Below are 16,706 nucleotides of genomic sequence, written 5' to 3'. Positions count from 1 at the left end.
AGCAGATATTATGCTATCAAATGACTGTTGATACCTTTTATATACTTAACATTGCGTGAAGTATTACAATGAATATAAGAATTTAAAAATCTAGGCCTTACGTTTTCTTAACCTCAGTGTTGACCCGCTTAAAGAAGTCTACTATTCACAACTTTGTAAAAAACATTTTTCTGTGCTCTTCACACTTACAAGTTGATTACATTGATTATCAGGAGTTTGTTTTCCTAATCCTGCCCTCAGCCTTTTCTTCAAGATTGAAGTATCATTAAAGGATGATGACTGAGCCTTCTGGACACATCTTTAGGTGCCACATACTCTCATCTACACCAACCAATAGGCAGTCTTACCACCTTATAATTTGCAATGATTCATTTTAATTTGTCTTCCACATCAAGCTATGAACTCCTTAAAGGAGTTTCGTTATTTATATATTTTTGAATAAATGAAGGATTACATTGGATTAAGCTTTCTCATTTCTTTTTTAGTGACTTAGGATATCTTAAATGACATTTAAAAAGGAATTATGGTTCAAAACATTTCACATAAATATTTTGATTCCTCAGAATCACCTTTTGGGATTGCTGGTTTATCCTGATTTTGGAGATGAGGAAGCTGATGCCAAAGTGACTTGCCCAAAGTTAATAGTTAAATAATTTAAAGGTTAGAATAAAAATTTGAAGGTTAGTAGTTAAATAATGTAATTATTTGAACAGCGCTGTACCATTAGGTAACTTTACAGGGTAATTAGTGGCAGATTTGCTGCTATTTTTAGTTTCATTGTAATGTAGAAACTCACATATTATTTTGCATTATGGCATTAAAGCTGGATGTAGACTACTATGTGGTCTTTTTTATTTTTGTTGAAAGAACACAATTTTGTGGCAAAAAATGGAATGTAGAGTAGAAATTTTTAGAATTTCATTTCTTAATTTTATAACTTAGTGATACCTTTTGATTAAATTTTTTTGCTTCACCTTTTTTTCTTTTCCTCTTTGTATCGCCAAAAAATTCCTGTTCAAATACAGGTCTGAGGGTCATTTATGCCTGCCCGTTCGATATACACATTCCTTTCCAGAAGCCTTACAGAAGTTCTATCGTGGTGAGTTCAGGTAGGAATTTCTTACAGTTTTTCTTATATAAGTATCTTAATAAGTATGTGTCATTAATAAATCTGTTAAAAAACAGAACAAATCAGGCAGGGCACAGTGTCTCAACGCCTGTAATCCTGGCACTTTGGGAGGCTGATGCGGGTGGATCACTTGAGCTCGGGAGTTCAAGACCAGCCTGGGCAACATGGTGAAACCTTGTTTCTACAAAAAATACAAAAATTAGCTGGGCATGGTGGCAAGCACCTGTAGTCACAGCTATTTGTGGGGCTGAGGTGAGAGGCTCACTTGAGCCCAGGAGGTAGAGGTTGCAGTGTGAACTGAGACTGTGCCACTACACTCCAGCCTGGGCAACAGAGTGAGACTGTGTCTCAAAACAAACAAACAAAAAAACCAGAACAAATCAGATAATGTTTGGATTGCTCCATAGATATAACAGTAGCCATTAAAAGTAATGTATTAGCTGAGTCACACATAGGTCTAATTTACCTTCTCCTAGTCCAGTTGGAATTGTGGAGAGAAATCCTGACAAATGTTGGTTGGCCTATAATATAACTACATACAGAGATTTTTTTTCTCCTTCAGTGAGATAGCAGCCATGTCTCTACTTTCTTAACCTTGTTACTTGTCCTTATCAGTTTAGTGGAAAGGTAATTAAAACTTTGGCTAAAATTGTTTGAATTTTTAGATTTTATATTTTTTATCTTTATCTCCCATCTAGTAATGATTGAGAGTTGGATTTAATCCAACCATGCTGAGATTCCTGGTTACTGTCTCACATAAAAGTATTTCTTAAGTAGTGGGGATGGGATTTTTAAAAATTTCTTTTGCTTAATGTGTTCAGTGGTCATACCATCAGGAAAACAGGAAGGTGGAAGAAGGAGCATGAGGTTGGCCAATTATATTTGAGAGAGCCAAGTTGGACTACTTTTTATTTTCTGACTTGGACTATATTTTATAGTTGGGGAAAGCTTTTCCCACAGATATTTGTGAAGTTGTATTACATCTTCTTGACTTTTCTAGAATCATTTCATTACCAATAATTCTAGTTTCTAGTCATTTCAGAAGTTTGACAACTTTAAAATGGCTAATTTGTACCTACCAAGTGGAAGTATATTTTTGTATACTTACCAAGCAGAATCTGTCCCATTGACTTTCGATACATTGATTATTGGTTTTGAAATCAATTAAATCTGATTTTTTTTTCCTTTTACCAGAGATGTTATTTAAATTTTTAGGTGTAATCAAAACTGTTTTATTTATTGTTTCTTAATTCTTTTTTCCTTTTATTGTTTTAGAAAAACTGCATTACAAAATTTGTGGAGAGAGATTTTTATCTAATCCAGCCATCTGAACACAATATTATTTTAATTTGTTTGCTTTCTTTTTTGTATATTTTTTGCTGAGCAAAGCACAAACTATATCTTGCTCAGTATCTTGGACTTTTTGGGTTCTTGATAGAGTTCGACTTAATTTAAGTTACTTGGGAGATTTTGTACAAGCACATTAGGTATTTCCATTATAATTGAAAAGAGAATAAATATTCAAATCTGTCATTGATAAGGAAGCTATAGACTTTAGGTGTTTCTGATATAACTTATTCATGGAATAACTAGTAACTTTTTTATTAACTATTTAATTTCATTAAATTATTATAATGTGTACTCTTTAATTTATTCTATTTTAACATAATTCGCCTTTTCTTCACTTTTCTAAGGTGGTTGTGGAGGCAGAGAATCAGGTTATACCTTGAAGGGACTGGCATAAACCCTGTTCCTGTGGACCTTCACGAGCAGCAGCTAAGCTTGAATCAACACAATAGAGCCCTTAACATTGAAAGAGCTCATGATGAAAGTAGGTGGATTGGGCATCAGATGTGTTTGGGGAAATATTTAACTCATAGTTCCTTTGACTTCAATTTTTTTGATGTAATAATTTATGATTAACTTGTTTTTAGTTTCATTAGTAGCACTTAACAAAGTACAGTGAATTACTTCAATTGTAAAGTTTATTAGAATCCGAAGTAAGAAATAATAGCATATTTCTACATGTTTTCTAGGACAGATTTGAAAACTAGCTGATTAGGGAAGGATTGTAAAGTATCTGATAAGATAGTTGATGTTTGGGAAAAGATTCTTGGCCTTAATCTTTGAAATGTCAAAAAAAAAAAAAAAAAGAAAGCAGTAAAGATGAAATGAGCTAATCTGTGGAAGATTATGATGGTTATACATTTTATATAGTTATACTTAAATATATGAAATATATTTGTTGGGAAATTTTGCATTCCAGCCTTAGGATTTGTGCTTGAAATATTTGTGTAGCTTAGAGAATATTAGCATAAGGTGATTTGGCAGCTTTTTTTGTTAGGAGGGTTAAAGCGAATTCTCCATTTTGAGCCGTATTTTCCCACTTTTTCTAGCAAATGTAGGACTTTAATGATGCAAGAATATCCCAAAAGAAATCTTAAATATTTGTAGACTGTATAAAAAGATACAGTTTTCTCCTGTGTTTTATTTTCTGGATAAATTTATCAGGAAAAGCTCTTTCACATTTTTGCTTTCTGCTTCTGCTCTTTCATGGTACCTGAGGTTTATATCCACTTATTCCAGAGTTTTTCATGGTGACTTACAGCTTTATAGGTTAACATGTTTCTAAAATGTGTGTTTATGTTGTGTTTTAAAGGTTCTCCCCCAAAAAAAATTATATTAAAAAAATCTTAAATTATATGTGCATGAACTTCTATTATTGTTTTTGAAAGTCTGCAGTAACTGTTAAGCACAATTTAAAAATAATAGTTAGAAATTTTAATCCCTCACTGAAAGAAGTTACTGCTACCACCAATAGATGGTAGATTTGACTGTCTTCACCAGCAGTCTTATAAAAAGATATAGATTGGTATATAAAGAGTCACTGCTCAGATTCCTCAGATTTACTGTGTTTAGTTTATAAATGAAGTCAATATTTCATATATAGAAACAATATTACATACAAAGTTAGTGAATCATAGCTCAGCATCTAGGATGTTGATATCTGATTAATGGTAGTTCCAGAAAAAGAACAGAAAAATATTCAAAATCAAAAAATTATACATGATTTGTCAAAACAGGCAGGGGAAATTATTCAGCACATTGGTCTAGGCAAAGATTTTATGGCTAAGACTTCAAAAGCACAGGCAACAAAAACAGAATAGACAAATGGAGCTATATTAAACAAATCTTCTGCATAACAACGGACACAAGAGTGAAGAGACAGCCTATAGAATCGGAGAAAATACTTGCAAACTATTCATCTAACAAGGGACTAATATCCAGCATATACAAGGAATTCAAACAACAAACAAACAAATAATCTCATTAAAAAGTGGCAAAGTTTCTGAATAGAAGTTTCTCAGAAGACATACGGATGACCAACAGCTATATGAAAAAATGCTCAACGTCACTAATCATCAGGGAAATGCAAATCAAAACCACAGTGAGATATCATCTCTTCCCCAGTTAGAATGGCCATTATCAAAAAGACAAAAATAACAAGTACTGGCAAGGATGTGGAGAAAAGGGAACTCTTATACACTGTTGGTGGTAATGTAAATAAGTAAAGCCATTATGGAAAACAGCATGAAGGTTTCTCAAAAGTCTAAAATAGAACTCCCATACAATCTAGCAATCCCACTACTGGCTATTTATCCAAAGGAAAGGAAATCAGTATGGCAAAGGGATACTGGCACCTCATGTTTGTTGCAGCCCTATTCACAATAGCCAAGTATGGAGTCAAAGTAGATAAATGAATCAGTAGATAAATGAATATGGAAAATATGGTGTATATATATACACAATGGAGTACTATTCAGCCATAAAAAGAATGAAATCTTGAGATTTGCAGCAACATGAATGGAACTGGAGGTCACTATGTGAGGTGAAATAAGTCAAGCATAGAAATACAAATATCACATGCTTTCATTCATATGTGAGAGCTGAAAAAGTTGATCTCATGGAGATAGAGAGTACAGTGATAGTTACTAAAGCCTGGGAAGGGTGAAAGGTGGGATGAGCAGAGGTTGCTTAATGGTTACAAACATGCACTTAGATGGAAGGAATAAGTGCTAGCATTCAGTAGCATAGTAGGCCGATTATAATTAACAATTTATTTTATATTTCAAAATACCTCATTTCAAAATAGCTGGAAGAGAAGATTTGAAATATTCCCAACACAAATGACAAGTATTTGAGGTGATGGATATCCTAAATACCCTGATTTGATCATTATACATTGTATGCGTGTATCAAAATATTACCTGTTCTCTATAAATATATAGTTAGTATGAATCAGTTAATACTTTTTAAAAATTTCAATTAGGAAACTTAGGCAAGAGTCTTTGAATTGAAAGGACCCACAAAGTGTTTCACATAATTAATGGTAAAATGTTCTTCACCAAGTTTTGTCAGAATACAAACAGCTACTGCAAGCTTCCAGAGAGGAGGAGGAGATGGAGGGGGTGGTGACTGGAGCAGATTATTTCATATACACTTATCCCTTGGTACCTGAGGGGGATTGGTTCTAGGACCCCCTACAGATACCAAAATTCGAGGATGTTCACATCCCTCATATAAAATGGCATAGTATTGGCATATAACCTATGCACATCCTTCCCTATACTTTAATAACCTTTAGATGATATGCAATACCTAACACAATGTAAATGCTATATAAATAAAGACTGGTTGTATTAATATAGAGAGATGAATTGGTTTAATAAACAATCCCAGAACTCAGTGACTGAATGCAAAAGCTTATTTTTAACTCATCTCATTGTCCAAGGAGTTTTCAGGCAACCATAGCTGCTACCAAATAGTGGCTGCTACCATATTTTAAGGCCTCTGAGTCTTCTATTGGATCCTCTGTATCTTATGGGGAGAAAACAGAGAACATAGAAGATCTTATGGGAAGTTTTAGGAACTAGGCCTTTTCATTAATTTTGTCCACATTGCATTGGGCATTACTAGTCACATGACTCCATCCAGTGCAAGTAGACCTGGAAATAAAGTTTAGCAACATCATAGTGTGAGAGAATTACACAGTGTAGTAGTTTGTGTCACTAGTATTACAATTCTGTGTTTAAAAATACAAATTATAATTTTGTAATCTATTCACTTGGATAAAAAAGTAATTGGTGGCTGGGCATGGTGGCTCACACCTGTAATTCCAGCACTTTGAGAGGCCGAGGTGGGCGAATCACCTGAAGTCAGGAGTTTGAGAGCAGCCTGACCAACATGATAAAACCTCGTCTCTACTAAAAATACAAAATTAGCCAGGCATGGTGGTGCATGTGTGTAATCCCAGCTCCTCAGGAGGCGGAGGCAGGAGAATCTCTTGAACCTGGTGGGTGGAGGTTGCAGTGAGCCAAGATCATGCCGTTGCACTCCAGCCTGGGCAACAAGAGCTAAACTCTGTCTCAAAAAAATAAAGTAATGGTATGGAGTCCATCTTTTCATGTCCCATTGAGACAAGTTTTAAATGAACACAGTTCTGTGATTAGATAAGGTTTAGTAGTGAATTAGTATGAAAAAATAAGCAGAATTAAGATGATTAATGAGATTTGAAGCAATCTTATTTATTGTCTAACTCATTTGATGAAAGTTTTGAATTGAAATTCAACAAGCACATGTAATAAAAATGTAATATGGAGAGATAAATTAGGATGAGGGAAAATGAGAATAGAGGTGGAAAGTCAAGACTATATAAAAGGGAAACATGGTTACAGTTTGATGGTGAGAGCTCAAATTTACTGGTGATATTTCATGAGTACCTATTGTTGAGCATTTGTAGGAAATCTGTGGGTATAGTAATCTAAAATGAATTTCATTAGTAATTATTTAAGGAAAAGTAATTTAAACAATAAATTTTAGCCATTTATGTTTGTAAAACTGTCAAGAATGAAAATGTGAATATGTGTAGTACCTAAGACAGTTTAAAGCCAGTTTTAGTCTTATGTGCAATCAAATTTGATTAAACATATCAAATCTTTATATATATGTGTGTATATATATATATGTGTGTGTGTATATACATATATATGACTAAAACTGGCTTTAAGCTATATATATATATATATTTAGCTTTTTGTATCAAGGTCTTTCTCTGTATTATGAAGTTGAGCTGATAATTTAGGTAAACCATAAGTACTCCAAGGGTACTTGGTATTGTAATAACTTGTTATATTTGAAAGAATAATTGGGTTCCCTTTAGGCAGTTATAGTCCAAAATAAATGAGAAAAATGTAATGTTCAATTTAATAAACATAATAAACAGAAGAATATAATAATTAGGCTACCAAGTCAAAGGAGAAGAATAGATCAATGTGGTCTTGGTGACAGTGGTGGTTTTATTAGTGTATTTGGTAACTATAGTGTATTAGGTAACTATTGTTGTATAACAAATCCCTCAGCTTAGCATCTTAAATGTAAATATTTATGACCTCACACAGATTATAAAGGTCAGGATTCTGAGAGTATAGCTTAGCTAGTTCTGGCGTAGGCAGGAGGTGACAATCAAGCTGTTGGCCAGGACAGCGGTATATAAAGACATGACTGGAACTGGAGAACACACTTTCCAGCTCATCACATGGCTTTTAGCAGATGGCTTCAGTTCCTCACTATGTTGGTCCCTCCAAAGGGTTGTTCATGTTATCTCTTCCTTAGAGCAGGAGATCTAAGAGAAAGAGAGCAGCCAAGGTAGAAGCAACAGTGTCTTTTCTAACCTGATCTCAGAAGTGATATGCCATCACTGCTTCCATATTCTGTTGGTCACATAGAACAACCCTAGTATGATGTGAGAAAGAGAGTGTGAGTATATGTATTCACAAAAGTGTGAATACCAGGAAGGCAGGAATCACTGGACACCAACTTGGAGCCTGCCTACCACAATTGGGATGGATTTTTAAATATTAACTTCGTAGGAATTGTGGAGGAGACAGAAAAGTCAACTTGTCTGACAGAAAGCGAACTTTTCTCATGATGCTAGCCTAGTGGGAGATACTTGAGTCCAGTAAATCTGATAGTTGTGACATTGAGGATACAGAGTTGCCTTTTCCAGTTGGAAACTAATAAAAGAAGTAAAGGGAACCATTTGAAGGGGACAGTCATTTTATATGATGGTGTAATGTTTAAGTAATTATGAAGGAAGATTACTTTGTGCACACAACCTTATAGATTTAAAAAAAGAAAACATTTTTTAGGAATTATGAAGGGGCACGTGGAAATATTTCCTCCAGTGCTGCTGTTGCTAAAAACACTCTTGAGGTTTCCTTATTTGGAAAAAAATGTCTGATTTCTTAACATACCTTATTTGGTTTCTATCATCCAAGCCATGGATATCATTTGCTGCTTAAATCCAAAATAGTTCTTGTTTTAATTGGTAAGTTATATCTCTGAAGCTTCCAAGATAAAACTAAGTGTAACAACAAGAATCTTTTGAGATGGATAAATATAGTTCATCACTCTTGAGAAATTGCTTCAGGAAGAATTAAGGTTTATTTTGGAGAGAGACTCGGGCCTTCATTACAGGTGTAAGTTTAGGTTCCTTTAAGGTTTATGTTGTGGATGCTTTAAGTAAAAGATAATTTAAATGTTAACTATATTAAAGTATGTGATTCTTTTAAAAGCAAAAATATAAAAGTTGTAATGTGTTATAAATTTTTTATAGCATTTCTAGAAATCAAGGAGCTATCTTGGATTTTCTTTGTCTTAAATTACATGCAGGGTGTGAGGCTTCAGGACCCCAACTTCTGCCAGTGAGAGCACTAAATGAAGTCTTCATTGGGGAGAGTCTGTCATCCAGGTACTTTTAAACCAGTGATCTTGAGCATGGAATTTAATGTTTTAGTGCTTTTGGATATTTATTCAATTTCTACAACCTGGCTAAGATTTGTGAATAATCTTTTGTAAGTAATGGCAGTTCATTATTTAATGAAATATTTCCAAAACCTTCATAGATGTTAATATGTATTAAGGGGAAAGAACATTGTATGGCAAAAAAAGTTTGTAAAACCCTGTATTAAATAAAGTTATTGTACTGCATCCCAGAGCCTTTAATCTGTTTATATAGATTCTTTATTATTATTATTATTATTTTTGGGACCGAGTCTCACTCTATCACCCAGGCTGAATTGCAGTGGCGTGATGGCTTACTTCAACCTCTGCCTCCCGAGTTCAAGCGATTAGCCTGCCTCAGCCTCCCGAGTAGCTGGGACTACAGGCACGTGCCACCACACCTGGCTAATTTTTTATTTTTAGTAGAGATGGCGTTTCACCATTGTTGTGAGAAGTCAGGGACCTCAAACGGAGAGACTGGCTGAAGCTGCGGCAGAAGAACATAAATTGTGAAAATTTAATGGACATTAACAGTTCCCAAAATTAATACTTTTATAATTTCTTATGTCTGTCTTTACTGCAGTCTCTGAACATAAATTGTGAAGATTTCATGGACATTTATCACTTCCCCAATCAATACTCTTATAATTTCTTAAATATTGGGGGCTGGTTCCCCTGATACACCATGTTGGCCAGGCTGGTTTCAAACTCCTGGCCTCAGGTGATCCACCCACCTCGGCCTCCCAAAGTGCTAGGATTACAGGTGTGAGCCACTGCACTTGGCCAGATGCTTTATTAATGTTTTATTTTTATTTTTTAGAGATGGTGTCTTACCATGTCTGAATGTTGCCCAGGTTGGCCTTTAAATCTGGACTCAAGCTATGCTCCTGCCTCAGCTTCCTGAGTAGCAGGGACTAGACGTGCATATCACTGTTCCCAGCTTATAAATATTTAAGAGAGTAATATACTAAGTATAAATTTGCAATAGATAGAAAACTTTTATAGGCAGTTCATATCAATATTTCCTATTAATTAGTGCTTCTTAAAGCCGATTTGTTTGCTTGCTTGTTTTTATAATTTGTTTGCTTGTTTTTATCCAGGATCCAATTAAGGATCACACATTGCATTTGGCCATCATGGCCTTTTAAAATTAAGAACACTTCCATCCTGTTTTGTCATTCATGTTATTAATATTTTTGAATGGTCTAAGCCAGTTGAATTGCAGAATATCCCTTATTTTAAATTTGTATGATTTTTTTTTTTCATGTTAGATTCAGACTAGGCATTTTTGACAGCAATGCTCCATAGTTGATGTTGTATCCTTTTTAGTGTAACACATCATAAGGCAAGTGCATCGACAGTTCAAGATTATAACCATTATTGTAAAAATTAAGGTTAATGTAGTTCCTTATTAGGAGTGCAAAAATGTATGTGTTTCATTACTGGCAGAATCTATTTTGTGGGACTTGAATATAACTTAGGCTTACATTATCAACATAATTTTTTTTGCAAAACATTTTTGTGGAACACAGTGACAAGCTATAAAATGACTACTGTGATGTAAAGTTAACTCTTGATAGTACTTTAGAACCTGGCTTCTCATCCTTGTAGATGTAAGTAAATTAAGGGTAGAAGATTAGAGATGAGTTTTATTTGCTACTTTCCTGCTACTAGAACCATGTGAGTGACCCTTTGAAGATTATGTTGTTGGATCCCTAGTTTACTAAGAGTTCCATAAATTCTGAAATTTTGTTTGCTGGAAGTCATATCCTTTTATAAGAACTTTGATTATAGTGAGAAAAACTTGTCTTAACTAAAAAAGATATTCACATTGTAGCCAATGACTCGACTTGGGTTGTGTTGAAAAAGAATTGAAGTTTGATTCAGCAGAATGGTTTCAACAGTTTTTTTGATTTGTAATTATGTTGTTTATGTAATATTTAACAAAAATACATTGTGCATGTGCTGTGTGTAATATGTGAGTCATTAGGGATGTAAAGATGAATAACAAAGGTAGTGGTATCTTAATTTTTTGGAGAGTAATACATAATTTAAAAAAGTTAAAAGTAAAATTTATTATTCAAAGATAAAATATTTAGGAAACAGTATAGTAAAGTATAAAAATATACTTTAACACAGCAAGACTTATGCTATATATAAAGTGTTCTCTTTTGCTGCATATAAAGTTTGAAGCAATACGGACATGAATTATAGATACTATGTGGTAGATGAGAGAAGAAAAAATTTAACTCTAGTGATACAATCTTGTCATTATTCTAAAGACAAGATAGAGAAGAGAGGAAGAACTTTAAATGAGATTGGAGAAAGTCTACCTTAAATAAATGCAATGATAAAAATGTTTTGTGAGTTTATGCTTACTTCAGGGAAGCCATTTAATGGCTTATTTTATTCTGTTTGTGTATTTTAAAGGTAACTGCTGAGAGCTAGCTTTGCTTTATAATTTTATACTTACTAAAAAATTAAATAACATATATGGAGGAAAACTGGCATCAGTTGATAGATTTCGGGGGAGTCTGAAGTTTCTTGAGGGGATTTTCAATCAAATGCTTTTATTTTATGTGGCAGTAGTGATCTGGTTGGTTTATCTCATAAATAACTGATGCTGCTGCTTTTTGTGTTCTTTGATGTCTCACCTTATGGTTTTACTAAGTAAGGACAGCAATGGATTGGCTTCTGATGCTATTGAAAACAGTTTAACTACTGCAGGTATTATAACTCACTTTTAAAGATTTTATGACATAGACCCTTAGGCAGAAAGGAAATGAACATTTATTGGATGCCTGCTATGTGTCAGGCACTGCTCATATTGTGTATGCTATCTCATTTAATGCTCATAGCAATGAGAAAGGTAGTTGTATTTATTAGTGACCAAATTGAGATTTGGAGAGTTCAAATAACTAGCCCAAGGTCGTATAATTAGCTAGCATCAGAACTGTAACGTAAGCCCAGTATTTCTGATTCTAGATTCTGTATTGAGGCTTCACTATGCTCTGAAAACTTAAGTGCCTTGCTTGGAAAATGTGAAGTGCAGCAATATTATTCCTGCCTCATTTATAATGTTCTTAGATTTAAGAACATTTTAAAGGCCCAATTTTGTTTTCTTTTCTCCTATTCTAACCTAGAATGTCTTATTCTTGGGCTGTAGCAGTGGACAATTTAAGAAGAAGTATACCCACTCTAAAGGGACTGTGAGTTTTATTGCTGCCTTAAAAACATAATTTCCCTGAAACAAAAATTCTATGAATTGACTAATCCTGATAAACTTGCATGTGAGAATGACACTAAATTTGCTCATTATTTTGGGCTCAGCATCTCTCACTTGACTGTACTTGTCTTTCTCTCTGCCTCTGCTTCTTTTCTACCCATGCGCCCTTACCTTTAATCTCTTTTGTTTCTACTTGATTCTGGCATAGTAGCAGCCACTTCTATGGATTTGGCTGGCTTGTCTGTACATAATAGGCTCCTAATATGTGTGTTTTCTAGGAAGATATAACAAAGCTATGAAATAGATTAAATGTGAATGTTAGGCCTGCTATCTTTTATTTTTAATAAAAAATTCTGACTATAGAGAAAAAAGTGAAAAGGAGTTGTATTATGCAAAACCCTCACAAATTAAGAGCTTACAGGATAAACTGTAAAGGTTAGAATAAGAGATAAATTATCCACAGTGTTAGTGTTTGTAAGCATGTCCAGTAATTGTTATTATTTTGAAAATTTGTGTTTTATTACGGTTTTATCTTAACTTTTTTATTTGCTGGAGAAAAAAATTCACTGTTGATCAGTGACACAATTATTTTAAGATAGAGTTTACAAAATAGGCTTTTAGACATTTCAAAAGTTCTTTGAATAGTTACAAATCATTTATGCATTCATGGAGTTAAAGAATAGTGCCATTTTTGCTGGTGCCAGAAAACCCATTTTATTTCATATTAATGAAATATTTTAAGAAATGTAAATCTCAAAGAAATTTCTAGTTCTGGTTTATCTCTAGTTTTGTCCACTATCCAGTATTGGTTGAGAATTTTCTTTACAGCTTTATTATCTAATCTCTGTTAGCTTAGTACCAATTCAAAACGTACATTAGCATGTAGCTTAAGAAACAAGAGTTTAGTAGAAACTATTAATAACTTTAAGAATTAGAATCAGCTTTACAATATATCAAGGACTAGCTACCAAGAATGAAATTCACTTAAGAATAGTATTTTCTTTTTTGAATTCTGAAATGAGGCTCTGTGTATGTTAGATTCCATAAGAGCAATAGCACAGTGCTAGCCAGAAATTTACAAGAAGCCCCTATTTAAAATATTAAAGTATTGTCAGAAAGGAATATATAAATCAGACAGGCATGCAGACATGTAGTTTTTTTTTTGTTGTTTTTTGTTTTTTTATTCTAACTTTGTCACTTAATCGGTATTGGAATTAGCATCATGATGTGTGTGCCTACTAAGTCCAGTATTTCTTGGGTAAGCTGACTTAATTAAGATTTTCTTAGTTCTGAAGAAGACTATCTTATTTACTGTGAACCATAAGCTCAGCAAACAGTTTTATATTCTCAATTCACAGGGCTTCCTACTATGAGATTTCAGTTGATGATGGTCCATGGGAAAAACAGAAGAGTTCAGGGCTCAATTTGTGTACTGGAACAGGATCAAAGGCCTGGTAAGTAACTTGGGATATTGCTTATCAAGTTTTGCGAAATATTTTCAGTAATGTAATATATTGGCACATCTAAGGCATGGAATACGCAAGAGGTGTCCTGGTGGTGTTATGTAGGTAGGCCGAGTTTCTGTTTCATTCATCATTGGGGTCTAGTAGTCCTGCCTTGACTTCTTGGATTATAGTTACAGCCTGGATTTGGTCATTATTGAGCACTAGGTTTGTAAAGGAAAGGAAATGAGAAGTGGTTTTGGGACTATCTTTTCTTAAAAATGAAAAATATTTTAAATAATAGTAAGAAAATGAATACAAAGTACAATAAACAAAAATAGACTGGAGGTTTGTATATTAAAAGCCTAACTGGAGATAACCTGGTGCATCCTGTGTCCTGTTTACTCTATAACCTCCCTCTGGGTAGTCTCGTCTTCTTAGTACATTCCTCACAGATGCCTCCCAAACATACCTTCTCTCCTGAGTACAAACTCACATTCTAAAATTACATGCCAGATAGGATATTAGTAGCGCTTCAGATTCAACACATTCAGAACTGAATTTATTGTCTTCAGTTTTTCTTTTTGTGTTCTTTATATTGCTGAATACCATCAGCATTTACCCGACTCCATGTCTAGAGAAAAAAAGCAAAACATGATTTCTCAAAACCTTGTTCTTACCTTTGGAGTCCTCCATTCTTCATTCTCCTCTCTATATATCCCAGTCTCGAAATCCTGTTCATTGTGCTTCTGAAATCTTAGTCTACTTTTTGGGTTTCTACTGCTGCTACTTTGGTCCAAGCCTGCACCTTTTTAGTGAATATTCTTTGTGCCTCACCTTTTATTCTTGAGGCTGTCATCTGCACTACACAGAGTAATATTTCCTTTTTTTTTTTTCACTTTTTAAAAAATTATTATTAAACTTCAAGTTCTAGGGTACATGTGCACAACATGCAGGTTTGTTACGTAGGTACACACGTGCCATGTTGGTTTGCTGCACCCATCAGCTCCTCGTTTACATTAGGTATTTCTCCTAATGCTATCCCTCCCTCAGTCCCCCCCAGCAAAAGGCCCTGGTGTGTGACCCTCCCTGTGTCCATGTGTTCTGATGTTTTATGAGTGAGAACATGTGGTGTTTAGTTTTCTGTCCTTGAGATATTTTGCTGAGAATGATAGTTTCCAGCTTCATCCATGTCCCTACAAAGGACATGAACTCATTCTTTTTCATGGCTGCATAGTATTCCATGGTGTATATGTGCCACATTTTCTTTATCCAGTCTATTATTGATGGATATTTGGGTTGGTTCCAAGTCTTTGCTATTGTGAATAGTGCCGCAATAAACATACGTGTGCATGTGTCTTTATAGTAGCATGACTTATAATCCTTTGGGTATATCCCCAGTAATGGGATTGCTGGGTCAAATGGTATTTCTAATTATATATCCTTGAGGAATCGCCACACTGCCTTCTACGAATGGTTGAACTAATTTACGCTCCTACCAACAGTGTAAAAGTGTTCCTATTTCTCCACATCCTTTCCAGTATCTACAACAGAGTAATATTTCTAAAATGTAGATAAATCTATCTCTGTTCTCTGCTTTACAAGTTTCATTGACCACTGTTCAGATTGCTTAATCTGTCATTTGAGGCCCTTTATCATATGACCTTAGTGATCTTATTGGCCTTATTCCTGCCCTACCCTTACTCCCACCTATGGCACACTAGAATTGGCACAACTACTTGCAATTCTCAGCACGCTTCTTGTTCTCGCTTGGCTTTTTATTTTTGCTCATTGCAACTTCTTCCTGCCTTGAGTGCCTGAACACTCCACTTTCTATTCACTGGCTGAAAATTCAGTCTTGAAATGTCATTCTCTTTAGCAAATCTTTAACACTCACCTCTTTCATAAAGACAGTGAATTAGTCATTTTTATCCTTCCCTAACACTTTTTCTCATAGCACTGTTATAGCTGTTGTTAGATTATTAGTTATCTAATATGCTAGTACCCAGCTAGTTAAAGCAACTTCATGGATTTGGGATGGTGATTAGGGCTTTTTTTTTTTTTTCGTGCTTAATCTTTTGTGTGCACAGTACCTTATATGTATTCACTCAAAAAATATTTTTTGAGTAAATGACTATATGCTCACAATTGTATATAGCTAAAACAATGCTTGTCAAACTTTTAAATTTGAATGGTTTGATTTAGAGTTTTATTTCCTTCTTGTTTAGCATGACTTCTTAAGCTTTTATTATGAGAAATTTTTAATAAGTGACAAAATAGTGTAATGAATCCCCACATACCATTAGCTAGTAGTAATTATCAACACATGCCCAGTCTTGTTGCCTCTGTACCCCATCTATCTACTTTTGTCCTATTTATTTTGAAGTTATTTTTCAGATATCATGTCATTTAATTCATAAGTATTCAATAAAAAAATTAGCCAAATAGTCTTTTGGAAAAAATAAGAAGTATCATTTAAAAAGATAGGTTAATAACTTATTTTCCTGAAGGCCAGTGAAAGGAACATATCTAAAATGAATTTTCCAATAATTTTGTGAAAAAAATTAATCCTTTAATATGTTATAAAATTATTTTGTAACTATCTCATAGATTAAATTGAAAACATTACAGCTAACAGCTTTCATTTGTGATGATAGCATCTTTCCTGTTGAACATGCTATGCTACTTTTTGAAAACTAGAGTGAAATTAGAAATAGAAATGGAAATTTCTGTTAGAAATAGAGATTGTGTTTACCCAGTGTTCTTATCATAAAAAATGGGCAGAGGGGCGGGAGCAAGATGGCCGAATAGGAACAGCTCCAGTCTCCAACTCCCAGCGCGAGCGACACAGAAGACCGGTGATTTCTGCATTTTCAACTGAGGTACTGGGGTCATCTCACTAGGGAGTGCCGGACAACCGGTGCTGGTCAGCTGCTGCAGCCTGACCAGCGAGAGCTGAAGCAGGGAGAGGCATCCCCTCACCTGGGAAGCGCAAGGGGGAAGGGAATCCCTTTTCCTAGCTAGGGGAACTGAGACACACAACACCTGGAAAATCGGGTAACTCCCA

General features: G+C 34.4%; 1 protein-coding gene across 4 annotated transcripts in view; it reads left to right on the top strand.

The window, feature by feature from the left end:
• The window catches only part of NADK2 (NAD kinase 2, mitochondrial), a 54,576-nt gene that overhangs the window by 17,610 nt on the left and 20,260 nt on the right, over positions 1 to 16,706 (top strand). For 2 of the 4 annotated variants that reach the window (XM_011944360.1, XM_011944362.1), the window contains exons 5-9: positions 1,026 to 1,109; positions 2,824 to 2,960; positions 8,861 to 8,939; positions 12,115 to 12,180; positions 13,556 to 13,651. In XM_011944360.1, coding sequence (XP_011799750.1) covers positions 1,026 to 1,109; positions 2,824 to 2,960; positions 8,861 to 8,939; positions 12,115 to 12,180; positions 13,556 to 13,651 — 462 coding nt within the window. The remainder of the gene's footprint in view (positions 1 to 1,025; positions 1,110 to 2,823; positions 2,961 to 8,860; positions 8,940 to 12,114; positions 12,181 to 13,555; positions 13,652 to 16,706) is intronic. The other 2 variants (XM_011944363.1, XM_011944364.1) reach the window with 1 other exon arrangement.

This window comes from Colobus angolensis, unplaced genomic scaffold (genome assembly GCF_000951035.1).
Source record: "Colobus angolensis palliatus isolate OR3802 unplaced genomic scaffold, Cang.pa_1.0 Scaffold230, whole genome shotgun sequence".
NCBI classification, from domain to species: Eukaryota; Metazoa; Chordata; class Mammalia; order Primates; family Cercopithecidae; genus Colobus; species Colobus angolensis.
The sequence above is the reverse complement of the archived record's forward strand: the minus strand, read 5'-3'. Positions and strand labels throughout refer to the sequence as shown.